Here is a 14,040-nt window from a genome sequence, read left to right on the forward strand (position 1 = left end):
ATTTGTTTCGTTTTTTTCCTCATTTTTTGATAGGGACAGTGTAGGTCTAAAGCCTATTAGCTGTACCAGAGTTAGCTATGAGCTAATTTACATCTGTAGTCCCTGGGCAGGAGACAAGAAACAAAACAGATGCTAGCTAGTATGCTAATATTTTCTAACTCGCACTGAACACACGTTAAGGGTATTGATTTTGAAAGTACTTTGTTGTTTACCAATTAAAATCAAAGAAAACTATTCAATATTTTTTAGATGTTGCTAACCTGAGCTCTGAGCCAAAAAAATACAAGAGCAGGTAAATTGAGTTTGTCTAATTTATAGCGATGAGGAGGAACAATAGTAGGGCTAACTAGCATAGGCTTTCTTAGCTAACTTTTACTCCATGATTTCAGTCTGTTTGGTTTGCTTGAAAATTCACTACCTCCTAGAATGATGAAAACACAACTAAAGGGGACAAAGTGTTGTCTGTGAGGGATCTGTGGAATGATCTACCCCGAGGAGATCAGGAATTTGAATTGGACTTTTTCTGTCTCCTAGAGTTCTATTAATTAAGTTGGTCTTTCTTATTTTTTGCCTTTGTTTATGATTTTATGACCTACATTTTATATGTTTGTTTTATTATTGCTGTCCTTGTAAAGCACTTTCTTTTTTAAATTGCTCTATAATAAATGATATCATTATTATCGTTAACAATGTTAATAGAGTCATACTGCACACCATTTTGAGAAAATTCTCTCTTCAAATATTGCATTCAAAATCGATTGTGCTGGATAATTGTAGAGGACTGAAAATAATATTCAAATTGCTTCCATGATTTTCTAATATGATAATTAGAAGCAGAAGCAAGGGACTAAAAAAGATGTGATGCTGACAAATTAGGTGTGAAAGTTGAACATGCTGAGATCTCAAAGATTGCCAATATCATGAATGAAAGCTTGCAACTCAAGATGCCTTTCCAAAAAAGGGTATTACCAAAAAGTCCAGTAATTAAACTTTGTTTGAAAAAGTAATTAGATTAATCTGTAACCAAAAGCAGTTTGTTGCAGAAGCCTCAGATTTATTTGTTAATATTATCCCAGTGCGTCTGAAGCTGCTAACAACTTCATCAGTCACAGAAATGGCAGAGTTGTGTCTACCTGGACCTAGAAAGAGAAAGCTGACTCATCTCAGGGAACTCTCAATTGAAGGCAAATCTGTTTAACGCTGAATCTTTAAGAGCTGACACAGATGGTGGTGTGCCAAACATGACTAACCCTGCCATGGGTTTGTCACTGTTGTCTCAGATTATGTATGAACAACAAGCTGTTCCAGGCCTACCTTTTATCAGTTCAAAGGCTCACTCTCTAATTTACCTATATTTACAGAATGACTCATAACCTGTCTTACACTATGACTGTAAAAATTTACATCAGGCGGAGCACTGCTATCATAAAATATTGCAGCATAATTTAGAACTGAAAAGAGGAGGACGGGTGGGTCTTAGCTCTTTGCTAGTTGACTTGAGAAGAAAAATGGGAGTGAGCGCTATAGAAGAAGAGTGTGCATGAATGGTGTCTTTGGCAAGCAATCCTTTTAAAGCCCCTGCTGTACTTTGGAGAAGTAAAAAAGGCTTTCTCTTTTATGGCAGCAGAGTCATTTCGTCCATTAGACTAAGTGGATGTCTTTATGTAATACTGGCAATCAGGACTGTTTTGTTTTGGCTCATTGTTTGCAGTTGAAGAGACGCATTAGGCACATGAACAAGCATGAGACTCACATTTGTACTTCTCCTGGACGTCTGCATTGCACAAGCTCACCAATCCCATCTTAAAACTGAGGACTCGCATTTTGCCATTCCGAGCACTAGTGAGGGAAAAAAGAGAGGAGAAAAAAGAGGTTGTAAAAAAAAAAAAATGTTTAAATGGTCATATTTCATCAACTCAAAACACAATGTGTTGTGTATTAGTTGTATTTTATTCATTGGTAGAAGCTTGTTGGGAGGGGGGGCAGAGTTTGGAGGAATTACGTGGGTCAGGAGAAAAATACAGGTCAGTGCAGCAGTGTGAAATTGAATTAGAGCTCATCCACGGCCCCTAAAGGCTCTACAGGGACTTGATGAAGGATCGTGTACATAGGTTTATACCCAGAAGAGCAATACACAAACACTATATCACTTACAGATATACATATTCCATAAACAACCCCCAAAACAATGCACACTTGAGACTTAAGGGGTAGATTAGCACATTTTCAGCCTGAAATTAGAGAAAAAAATGGGGCGAGGGTGTCAAAGCTGCTGTGGAAAGACTGAATTTTAGAGGCAAGCTCACGATTAGTGTGCATGTTTAGATTTCACAGCTCAGAAGCCAACACAGCCAGGAAGAATTGACTGCATTGGTTCAAAACCACAGGCGTATCTAATTAACATTCCAAAAGTTAAGTGAGAAATCTAGAATATCTCATTCATCAGAGAGCATCAGATCAATGAAGTACAAAATTGAGAAAATTGAGGTTGTTTTAAATGTACTCTATAAATAAACTTTTACTTGACTTAACTTGAATTGAATAAATGATGGAGTAAGATTTATAGTGGTGGATGTTGCTTGGAAGAGGAGAAACTTTGCTTGCAGAAAAATAACAATCATGCTGGAGAAATTAGAGAAATTAGAGTCACATGGAGAAACGTGTGTAGTCATAAGAAAGCCCCATTTCCTCCCCTCCCGCATCTCCTCCTAACTGGAGTTTGTCCAGTGGAGCTTGAGAGTGCATGGGGGCGACTGGCTGTCAGCACCTTTTACACACACTTTCTGCTATGTGTCGCATGCCATCTTCAATATGCACCCCAGTGTCACACCTTAGGGGACAAGTCACTCCTGCACACCCTGCTCGTGTGACACGCCGCTGCAAGACACACACGTAAAACATGCGCGCACACACATGCATGATGTGAATGCACATTTCCCTGGCATGAACACAAATATTAAAAAGGACACAAAAACATACCCACACATCATTCAGGTTCACTGCTAGTGGTTATTGTAAATCAAAAAAGGCAATTACAGAAATGTATGCTGAGATTGAAGTCTGATTGACTTTCATTAGCAGAAAGGATGTAAGAGCTGCCTGATATTTACAGCACTCGCAGGGTTATTTCTGTGTTTTCTCTTTGAACACGGCGGAAAAAATAGTCAAACAGGGACAAAGATACGGTGACTGTGGGTGTGAAAGAGGATTTGTTTCTGCCGTGTCTCAGAAGGGATGATTGGCCCTTTGCCTGGACATTGTTATTGGAGCTTTAGCCATGCTGTGGCTCTTTATACTGGAGGTGTCAGAACAATGAGCCATTGAAGCCATTACGTAAATCTGCAGACAGGCTATCAGACTACTATGAAGATTTACGAAGTTTGTCATATGTAAAGAAGCACACACAAGGAACAATGAAAAACAAATATCTCAACATTTGGTCATTTAAAGCAGCACTGTAGTGATTTTTTTTTTACTCTACACATTCTTCTTCCTCTTCCTCTTCCTTGCCAAAGACTTGTGTCTACATTACCAAAGGGATATTTGCCAGTCTTTGGTTAAGGCAAATGTGTGTTTTGGTTAGCAAAGATGCAGGACATCAACACAGCAGCTCCACCTATGGGGGCTGACAAGAGCTCAGTTAGCCCTGCAGCTAGGGGCTTCTCCTACAGAACCCCCGCTCAGCCGTCTTTTTCCTGTGTAAGTCCAAGCCGAACTCGCTATAAATCTTTTAAAGCTTCTAATCTAGTTGCTGTAATTGTAAGATTACTCTCAGTCATCAAACCATGCTACTTCCCCATTGAAACAATGAATTATCTTCTTGTCTCCCTCACCCAAACACTGACATATATACAGTCAGTGTTTGTACAAGAATAGTAGAAAAGGTAATTGGATACTGTGAGAAATGTTGAAAATACACTGCCCTCCTCTTCTTAACCCTATTTTTTGGTTTACCTTAAAATACCTTCAGCCAAGGCATTTTCACATAAAAGCCTTGTGGTTCAATACATTCATTGATGCAGCTCGCGCAGCACGGTGGGCAGCAGCTTATGCAGCATGGTAATGTAATGTCTAATTTCTGTCACCTCACAGCAGGAAGGTTCTGGATTGCATCCCACCAGCCGGCTGGGGTTTCTCTGTTTGGACTTTGCATATTCTCTCCTTGTGTGCATCAGTTTTCTCCAAGTAGTCCAACGTTCTCCCACAGTGTAAACACATTCAGGTTAGGCTCATTAGTGCATCCAAATTACCCATGGGTGAGAATGGGATTGGTGATGTTTTGTCTGTCTTTTTGCCCAATTTTGGTTTGCTGGCATAACAAGATTTATTTGAAACAGCAACAAAAAAACAACACAAAATCAGAATTCTGTAAATTGAATTCAACACAGGGGCATGTCTAGACTGTTTGACTGGGATAGCACTGACATGTGCAGGGGGAGCATGAAGTCTGTGTACATACATTATAAAATAACTATTTAGTTAACCTTTCTGTCTCCACCAATCCTAATTACTTTAAATACTAAAAATAAAGTATCATACAGATGTCATATTCAATATGTATTTTTTGTTTCACTTTAAGTAGCACAACAGAACGGCAACTTTTAAATCTTCCACGCCTAATTCTTGTAAGACTCAAAAAGAAGATTTATGGCCAAATTCAAATTTAGAAAATCTGATGAAAGGAAATGCGTTGCATTAAAATGCAAAGAAAGCTACTAGCAGCCTGTTGCAACACAGCCCAAAACATAAATCCGGCCTCTGACAAGGTAAACAGCCAATTAGGATTTTTGGGTGACACCAGAGATGGCCAATCAGATCTCATGGGGAGGCCCTTGACACCCCTTACAACGCTGTCATATCCACCCCTGCAACAAAGACATCAAATCCAACAAAAAACGAAGTGCAGCAGCAGGATCGACCCTGACTCCCACCAAATGCCAGCTGGGATTTGCTCCAGCCCTCCTTTTGACTCTTGAAGCAGTAAAGCTAAGAGATGAAGTTAGGCAGCTTTCAACTCCAGTAGGTTTTAATGAAGACTACACTTTTTCAGGATTAAAGCACCTTACTTCAGCTCACCCACCTGTCGTAGACGTTGAGCAGCCAGTTGAGGCACATGTCAACGCAGAGTGGAATGTTGACCAGGATAGACCTCTCCTCTTCCAGCCTCTCGTACAGAGCCGTCAGGCTGTGGATCATTTCCACCACATCCATCACATGCTCCCCCTGCTGCAGCTCCTGCTCCCGAAACACCTCCCCAAGGCCGTTCAGTGCCACCAGATCCACTAAAAACACACAAATATATCTTAAGCAAATTATATACCCTAAAAAATAACTTCTTCATGATTGTGCATGCTGGAAAGTCATTCAAATTATATAACAATCATTTTGACACTTGAAAGTAGTTTGAAATAAAGTAACAGATAATTAACTAAAAATTAAGGTAAAGGCATGCTATACACCTGCTGGAGTCTGCATATGTGCATATGTTATCAGACCTTCTTCTTTTGCATACACACACACACACACACACACACACACACACATATACACACAAAGACAGAGCAGGATCATCATCCTCGCCTCAGCAAATGAGCACTCAGACGACAGCAGTGCTTAGTCACCCATTTTTTCCCACTTAAGCCTTACCAGATGTTTCAAGAGCAGTGACACAAATTTGATCTTGCTCTTCTAAACTAATTTCAAGGCCCATCCCTCGGAGTGGAGCTAAAAGGGTGTCCGTTGATGCCAGGTATAATTGGATTGCACAATAATGAGGTAGAAGGGGTAGAGGAGATAACAGGAGTATTCTCAGGGGTTGGGAGGGAATCACCTAAAAATGTATTTCTGATAGGCTCTTATACAGCACTTCTCAATCATTTACAAAGTGTGCCGAGAGAAAGAGTTCTGCAGTTATCAAGGCAGCCAGGCAATTAAATTCTGTAACCGTATCAGCGAAAAGTCTAGAGGACGGGGGAGAGCAGGATAGGAAAGGAAAGAGGTTTTCACAGTCGTCTGAGCTTTGAGTTTCGTTACAGCAACTTGGGGTGTTGAAGTGAGAGAAGATGGCAGGAGAGGCGGTGAGCAAGATGAATAAGGAAGAATGCAAAATTGGTCACTTGCAGCATCAAATGTTGTTACATCTATCGTCAGTGAGAGTTAGAGATCTGCAGGTGACGAAAGATGACGTTAAGGGGTCACAAGCGGGAGGAGGGAGACAGACCAGACTTGTGGTTGTGAAAAACCAAGAGAGCGAAGGGAAAACCCATGACTTGGAGGAATAAGGAATATTTCTAAAATAAGCCTAAATTGTGAGTGACAGGCGTGAGTAGGATACAAGTAGTGTTGTGACCCTGGAGGGGCACATATTCAAGCCTCAACCATGCGGTAAAAACTAATTGCCTTTTTTTTTTTGTAAGCCAAATGAACCAATTAATTGCTCAAATTATGTAACACGCTAACAGTCAGGGAGGTGATAAAGATAAATCTGGTTCATTGAGTGTTTCAAGTGGCTCTCTTTTTTCATCAATTCTTTTGATTTCTGCATTTCAAAGTCGGTAGAGAAGTGCAGAGAATATTTTCCACTACAAGTGGTGTAGAGAGGAGCGATGATTCCTTCGACAAGGTCGATAGAGAAATGTACCACAGCTAATCGCTATATCTCAATCCTGAAGAGAGCTTGTCATAGTGGATTACTGATGCCGCAGGATAATGGTAGAGTATATTATTTAAGCAGCCATCTCGGTGCTGCAGACAGAAAATACCATCGATGAAATGCTGTATGTACGTACATCTCAAAGCCTTCTGAACTCGCCGCAGCTTCATAGCTGTTCTGTATGCTGAGAACTTGATGTTGTTCAGATCCGCTAATGGAAGGAAAGAGAGAGAGAGAGAGAGATAGAAAAAGATTAGAGTAAATGAAGAGCTGTGGGAAAACAAACCCATCCCGCACCACTCTACCTTTCCAACCAGAAATTAGACATCACTATCTTCCCTCATGTTTATCACACTGCTGCAGAAGTCATTAGTGACGTGCTGTATTGCTAATGTTATCTGTGTACGTGTGTGTGCACATGCTGTATGTGTGTTTATGTGTGTGTGTGTGTGTGTGTGTGTGTGTGTGGCTGGGCATTTGTGTGTGTGACAGTGTTCCGATCTCCCCTGCAAGCTGCCGTGTCAGATCAGATTAACAGTAAAACACATGATGTCGTTTAATCACAATTAATTAAAGGCTAAGCAAGAAGCAATCATAGCGGTGGCAAATTGGGCCTCGTAGGTTAATGACAGTAGTGATGTAGTCCCTGAGGTGTTCGAAACACAGGGCCTTTAATGAGCTGTGTGACAGGGCCTTCAAAGTAAAAGCACACTTGTGCCGTGCTGCTGTAGCTGCCAAAGCCCAGCGGGGGTCCTGGGCCAACGAGCACGACTCGAAGGACACTTTAATTGTCTCCAAACTCACCGAGTGCTTGGTACAATTCTGTCATCTTTGGATGGTCCCAGCACGTCGTCTGGGCCTGATGGCTGGAATAAAGAGGGAAACAAAGGCACAAGGATTTCACAAAGCAGGCAAGAACGGCGGTGAACATTATCAGGCCAGGAAGATCAAGGCAAAAGTGGAGTCAAAATGAGCACAGGGAGCAGAGACAGGCAGATGTGGCAGACAGTAAAAGAATAGAGATCAAAGAGCAGTGATCGGGAGTAAAGGGAGAAAACAAGAGGGCAGGACAGAACGAATATTGTTTACAGAAATAAACTGTCCTAAGGTAAAAAGGCTTACACTTAAGAGACACTACAAGGAATATCAAACAGCATTCATCATGAACATACATTTAGACTGCTTTCACCACTGCTAGCTCTGTTTGCATATTCAGAAAATGTAGCATCCAGTAAAAAAAAATTGACAAATGAAGCAATAATGAACGAGGAACCCTGCAGCAATAAATCTGCCAGGACCCCGGGGTCTTTTAAGGAAGCGCTCTTTGTTTGACCAGTACAATTACCAATCGATAACCATTCATTGCACATATGGGATAAATAAGCAGACTTATACAAGACCCCCACACGGCTCTTCTACAAATGACAAAAAAGATTTCCCCAAAATCTGTAAAGGAACGATCTGTATTAAACAGTTGCACAAATACCTTAACCCAAAATACCATCCTCTAGAGATAAACACACACACCTTCACAGTTCATTGATGAAAGCAGCAGCACTCTAAAGGTGAAATAGTATTGATGAGGTAAATGGATAAACAGATGAGCGCCCAAGCAAACAGAGCTCAGAGTAGCTCAATAGAGTTCAATAGAGTTCCCGCAATCATTCAGTAGTTACCTGTAGTAACTCTGTACAAATGCTTGAACAAGTGAGGTAAGCCGTGTTCATAATAACGACGAGAAGAAGTTATTATACTTATACTCTGCTGTTGAGTAAGCTTGTATCCTACACATCCTATTTATTGGTAGAAAGCTATTCAAATCCGTCTCCAAGATAAATAAACATGTTGGATGGTTGATTTTAAGAGCACATGGTGGTATTTGCCAAAAAAAATGGACTCTAGCTAGGTATATAATAATTCAATTAATATTCGACATGGAGAGCAAAAACCTCAACCAACACCAACCAGTACAACACACAGAAAAAACAAATCAATTAAAGAACAGGCATGTCAGGTGTGAAGAGCTATTGAGCACAATGTCCATGACAGTGTGTCCAGAGAGCGTGTCCGTTCAGACCTCCATAACAGATGGGAGACTGTAAAGAGTACATGGTGGTATTTGCCAAAAAATGACTATAGCTAGCTATTATCAAAAGTTTATAAAAGTGAATATGGAGAGCACAAACCTCAACCAAAACCAACAGACCTGCCTTACATGATGTTTCAATTTGAAAACGTAACCATTTTGGTTGTATTTGTAAAACCTTTTTAAACAGTTTAATTTAACTCCTTGTTAGTGAGTAAATTTGACCTAATCCTAAATTGTATTGGTTACTCCTTGGCCTACAGCTTACACTCTCAGCAACATTCATTGAAATTTGGCCAATAGTTTTTTCTAAAGAATCTTGCTGATTGACAAACAGAACTAAAAACAATCTGGCTCAGATAAATGTTTTTTTTTTTTTAAAGATTTATTTTTGGGCTTTCATGGAGAGATAGGACAGTGGATAGAGATGCAAATCAGGGAGAGAGAGAGAGAGAAAGAGAGAGAGAGAGAGTGGGGAATGACATGCAGGAAAGGAGCCACAGGCTGGACTCGAACATGGTCCGCCCGCTTGGAAGACCATAGCCGCCATACATGGGGCGCGCGCACTAACCAATGCGCCACCAGCGCCCCAGATAAATGTTTCACCCATCAAAAAACTCAGTGAATATCAAGCTGTGCCATTATAAAACAACACAACCCAGCTGACACTGATCTCCAAACATGACCCAACATGTTGTCGAACTTCCTTTTAATTCTTAAAGGCAGATATATTTTGGAGGTCACATCTGGAAGTTCTTACTTTTTTATGTGGAACAGTTAAAAAAAATACCAATGAACTGAATATAAGGCATGAATATAACATAATGGGCATGGCCATTGCTATAAGTGGCTAAAGAAACAACAATCTTTAAGAAGCACATTTATGTGATTGCCATAGCAAATGTAAAGTGTTAAAATGTTGCAATTCCCATATCGACTGAATTCTGATAATGAAAATGGAAAGGACAAATATGTGACCAATGATTGGTCATCGTCCAAGCAAAGCTCAGATATTAAACTGAATTAAAAAAGGCAACTCGTCCAACCAGGCGGGTACTCCTTACTGTTTCAACGTATTTTTGGTATGATGGATTGCATCATTTGCACTGAAGAAACACAAAGAGCTAAATTTAGAAGTGTTTGGTGTGGAGCAGCTGTGACCAAATCAATTTAGGTCAAACTTAAACTCAGTGGAAAAACTGTTACTGATGTGCTCCACAGACATACAGTATTCATGCCCATTTGTCACAAAAACAGCAAAACAGCCTCTCTTTAATTCTGCCCCCTAACCACCGTTGAAAAAGCACACACTCAGTCCCACAGTGCACACATTGACTGTGAAGTTGCACTTACTTGATGTAGTAGGGCACTTTGTTCGGGGAGATGGCACGCTCCCACGGGATCTGCACTGAACCTGTACAAACACACACAAAAACCAAATCAATTACAGAATAGGCATGTCAGGCGTGAAGAGCTATTGAGCACAATGCCCCTGACAGCGTGTCCAGATAGCGTGTCCGTTCAGACCTCCATAACAGAGATGCTCCTCTGTACAACAGGAGCAGAAAAGCCAAAGAGACAGTTCTATTGTGATGGGTTTCCTCAGAGTGTTGGTTTGTTTGGCACGGTAAATAGAATACAGGAGGCAGAGGAGTCCTGAGACGAGGTGACTGTGGAGTTTAACCGGCCTTCAAACTGAACCACGGGGGGCTCAGCAGAGGATCAAACAGGACGGACTGAACAGGAAGAGGCGCTCATAGAGAAGCCTTCACGCAGCCTCAGACACACACACACAAAAACACACACACACCATGCTATTGTCCATTATTATATCATGACGCAACACAATGTATGCTTGAATCTTGTGGCTCTGCATGTGTGAATGAAGACACATGAGCAAGCAAACAAGATGACAAACAAATGAATTGAAGGATTGTTAAAACAATCCTTCAATGTAAAAATACTCATTAAATGCAGAAAAGACCTGCGTTAAACACACAATTAAGTCATCTACAGTCACAGTTTTACAGCCAGAAACATACAGTAACAGAGGTTAAACTATACATTCTGAAGAACAAGGTCCTACTAAATCACTAATATTTAGTTTTAAGATTGTTTATTGATGCATCATTACATAAAAACTATGAAATATTGCAGATTTATAAGATGGAGCACATTTTAAATACCAAATCTTGGCGTGGGTAGTTGAAGGGTCACAGTTATAATCTGGTATAATCTTTGACCACGTATCATCTTTCATAAGGTTTTCCAGATTTTTTTTCCAGTAACTCTCGATCATAGCTGTGAGAGATAAAAGTACTATTTATCATTCATTAACTGAGCTCTTCAAAGTTGTACTTAAGCACAGAACTTGGCTAAAGGTTCTTCGTGTTACAGCAGTGACTGCGTCACACTAAATGTATGATGTGCTTTGCTTTACAAACAGGTATGTTGGGGCAGAAAAAAAAGGCACAGATCTCAAAATGAAGTTTGTGAAGGCTGCAACAAGCTGAGCTGGCAGTAGAGTGGTGCTCTTTAAGCCCCAATGTGGCGTCTCTGAGCCAGCGTGACAGCAGCAGTACTGGATGTGGCTGGTGAGGACACTGAACACACACAAACAGAAACACACAGACACACACAGAGCCATGCATCACAGTTTTCCATCCCTTCATCAGTTTAAACTAGGTAAAGTAAATCACATTTCCAGGCCCCCTGCTCGCTCTGTGCAGCCTTTGAAGAACAGCAGGTGAAAGAAGAGACAGAATTCACAACTATGTTTCTCTGCTCGAATGAGAGCGATTACTGTTGTGATGAGCATCACTGGGGATGTTTATCGCTACAGTGTGCTGGAACTGAAGAAAGACAAACAAAAGCCTGCAAGCTCCACCTCTAACCCAAATATGCACACAAACACACGCACACATTCTGCGTTTAATGGCCTTGAAACAAAACTGTAAAACACCAAGACTCTTTTCCTCCAAACCTACACACTCTAAGACTTCACACAGTGTGGTGCAGACTGCTGTAACAAGAGGTAAGAACATCAGATAGCAGAAGAAGACTCTTACTGGAGAGGAAGTGCTGTGATCCAGGGCCAAAGTCCCTATGTGCATCCTGGAGCTGCTTCAGCCGCTCCTCTATGGAACCCTGAGGACACATGTATACACACACACACACACACACACACACACACACACACACACACACACACACACACACACACACACACACACACACACACACACACACACAAGCAGAGTTAAATCAAAGGGAATCATGCTGTCCATCCCTCTCCACCACAAATCCCCTAAAATAGAAATGCATGCACCCAAACCACCTGCTTCTCTTCCATTAGTTAACTACAGAATATAAATTATGCCTTTTTCCCTCTGCTGCCCCTCTTGAAGGGCTTTGAAAGCCTTTGAAGAGGCAGGTATTAAATGAAGATAGAGATTAGGAAATTATATACTTTGTTGAAATGAGGACAATGGTTCCTGGTTGCAATGTCAGTGTGGAGGAGAGCTGGAGGAAAAAAAGAAGATGAAATGTGTTGCGTGAATATTTGTGAAATTAAGTTTGCCATTGCCTTTTGTAAAAGCCTCTCAACATCAGTTATGTTTCCCACAAATGGGATTTAGCCAGCCTAATCCTGGTTTATTTGAAATGTATTGGATATGACACATGAATCAGTGTCAGCTGGATGTTTGAAACACGTCCTCAAACAATGGGAGGTAAATCCACTCGCGCTGAGGGAGAGAGACAGATCAAGACAAGAAGAGACAGATGAAAATGTGAGGAGCTTTTAAACTTCAAAGTGAAGTGCAGGCAATGAGTCCTAATGTGTAAAGTTAGATATATTGAATTAGCATTTCTCTGCAGAGAATAAAACAATAGAATCTGGACTGTGACTCAAATTGGCTGTAACTTATTGTCAACGTGCTGTGGATCTGTTACTGCCAACTGTGTGCCGCTCTGCAATCTAATTGTAGTACAGGCAATTTGGGCTTCCATAAGGAAGACAAATGACTAAATTATCTCAGATCGACAAATATTAGCTAATTAAATTTGGAAATACATTTTTTGCTGGCATCACAGAAGCCAAAATGAACAGGCACACGATGTTGCTGGTATTGAGCATCTAGAATTTTAATTAAGAGAGAAATGGGACACAGTGAGGGAAACAAAAAAAAAGAAAGGTTTCTCTATTTGGTTTGCTTTAAAATAGCTAGGCATCAGGTGAGTACATCTAACTGCATTGAAATTAGCTGAGCAGAGATATCAGACCTAAAGGGGCTTCATAAAAGGCATCTCAAAGATACTCATCAGAGTATTTTTTTTAATCTAAAACTATATGCAACACCTGTCTCTATGTCATTTTGGGCTGTGGTAATATCATAGAGGAAGTCAGAGACAATCCAAGATAGCCGAGATGAAAACCTGCTGGATACTAAAAGCCTTTTTAACAAGCTTTATCACCAGGGAGGATTACAAGGCCCTTACTTTCTTCCTGACTCAAAGACCAGAGGACACACTACCTACTGTAGCAGAGTGCATGAAAGATTTAGCAGAAATTGTCCTGTAAAAGAACTTTTTTTCATGCTGGCTCTTTGTAACTCCAACGCAATCGTGTGTCAATGAGGGGCAAGAAGGGTCCCAATTTCTTTTCTTTCTGTGCTTCTCTTCCCACAGCAATCCTGTCCCGAAACACACAAACTGTGGTGACAATCTGAGGAAGATGTCTCCTTGATATTTCAGGCTCCGGAAAATGTTCTCCTCTGATTTTATGCACAACTGAATGCTTCTAGCAATCGTTTAAACTTTCAATGCATTGTGACCTCCATGAACGAAAAACTGTAATTCAAACAGAAAGAAGTGGGCTCCTGATGGTGATAGAAAATTAGACTGACAGGTGTTCTTATTTGTATGCAGTTCATCCCACACATAAGACAAAAAGCTTTCCTTCCAGGCACTGCTGCAGCATTTATATACGATATGAAGTACCTCAGTGGCTGTTGGATAAAGAGCACTTCAACTTTATTTGACTGTTCAAGCAAGTGTCCCAATAATGGACCAACATACTGTAGATATGCTGCTGCCACCTTGGCCAGGTCTCTTTTGCTAAATAGTTTTTTTGAACTCATTGGGGGCCTGCGTGATAAAATAAAGGTCAAAAAGAAGAAGAAAATAATACCAGAAACTATTAGAAGTGTCATTTCACAAGACACAAGCTCTATCATAAACCCACACTAATACTATACAGTATATCACATACTACCAGGGGTGGAAATGGGGCGGAACACAC

At 40.7% G+C, this 14,040-nt stretch overlaps 1 protein-coding gene across 2 annotated transcripts in view; it reads right to left on the bottom strand.

Moving 5' to 3' along the window:
* Positions 1 to 14,040, bottom strand: part of drp2 (dystrophin related protein 2) — a 159,525-nt gene that overhangs the window by 22,338 nt on the left and 123,147 nt on the right. For both annotated transcript variants that reach the window (XM_065958492.1, XM_065958491.1), the window contains 6 exons: positions 11,807 to 11,885; positions 10,092 to 10,152; positions 7,457 to 7,518; positions 6,789 to 6,863; positions 5,081 to 5,282; positions 1,754 to 1,839 (listed from right to left, as the gene is read on the bottom strand). In XM_065958492.1, coding sequence (XP_065814564.1) covers positions 1,754 to 1,839; positions 5,081 to 5,282; positions 6,789 to 6,863; positions 7,457 to 7,518; positions 10,092 to 10,152; positions 11,807 to 11,885 — 565 coding nt within the window. The remainder of the gene's footprint in view (positions 1 to 1,753; positions 1,840 to 5,080; positions 5,283 to 6,788; positions 6,864 to 7,456; positions 7,519 to 10,091; positions 10,153 to 11,806; positions 11,886 to 14,040) is intronic.

Source organism: Labrus bergylta, chromosome 9 (genome assembly GCF_963930695.1).
Source record: "Labrus bergylta chromosome 9, fLabBer1.1, whole genome shotgun sequence".
NCBI lineage: Eukaryota > Metazoa > Chordata > Actinopteri > Labriformes > Labridae > Labrus > Labrus bergylta.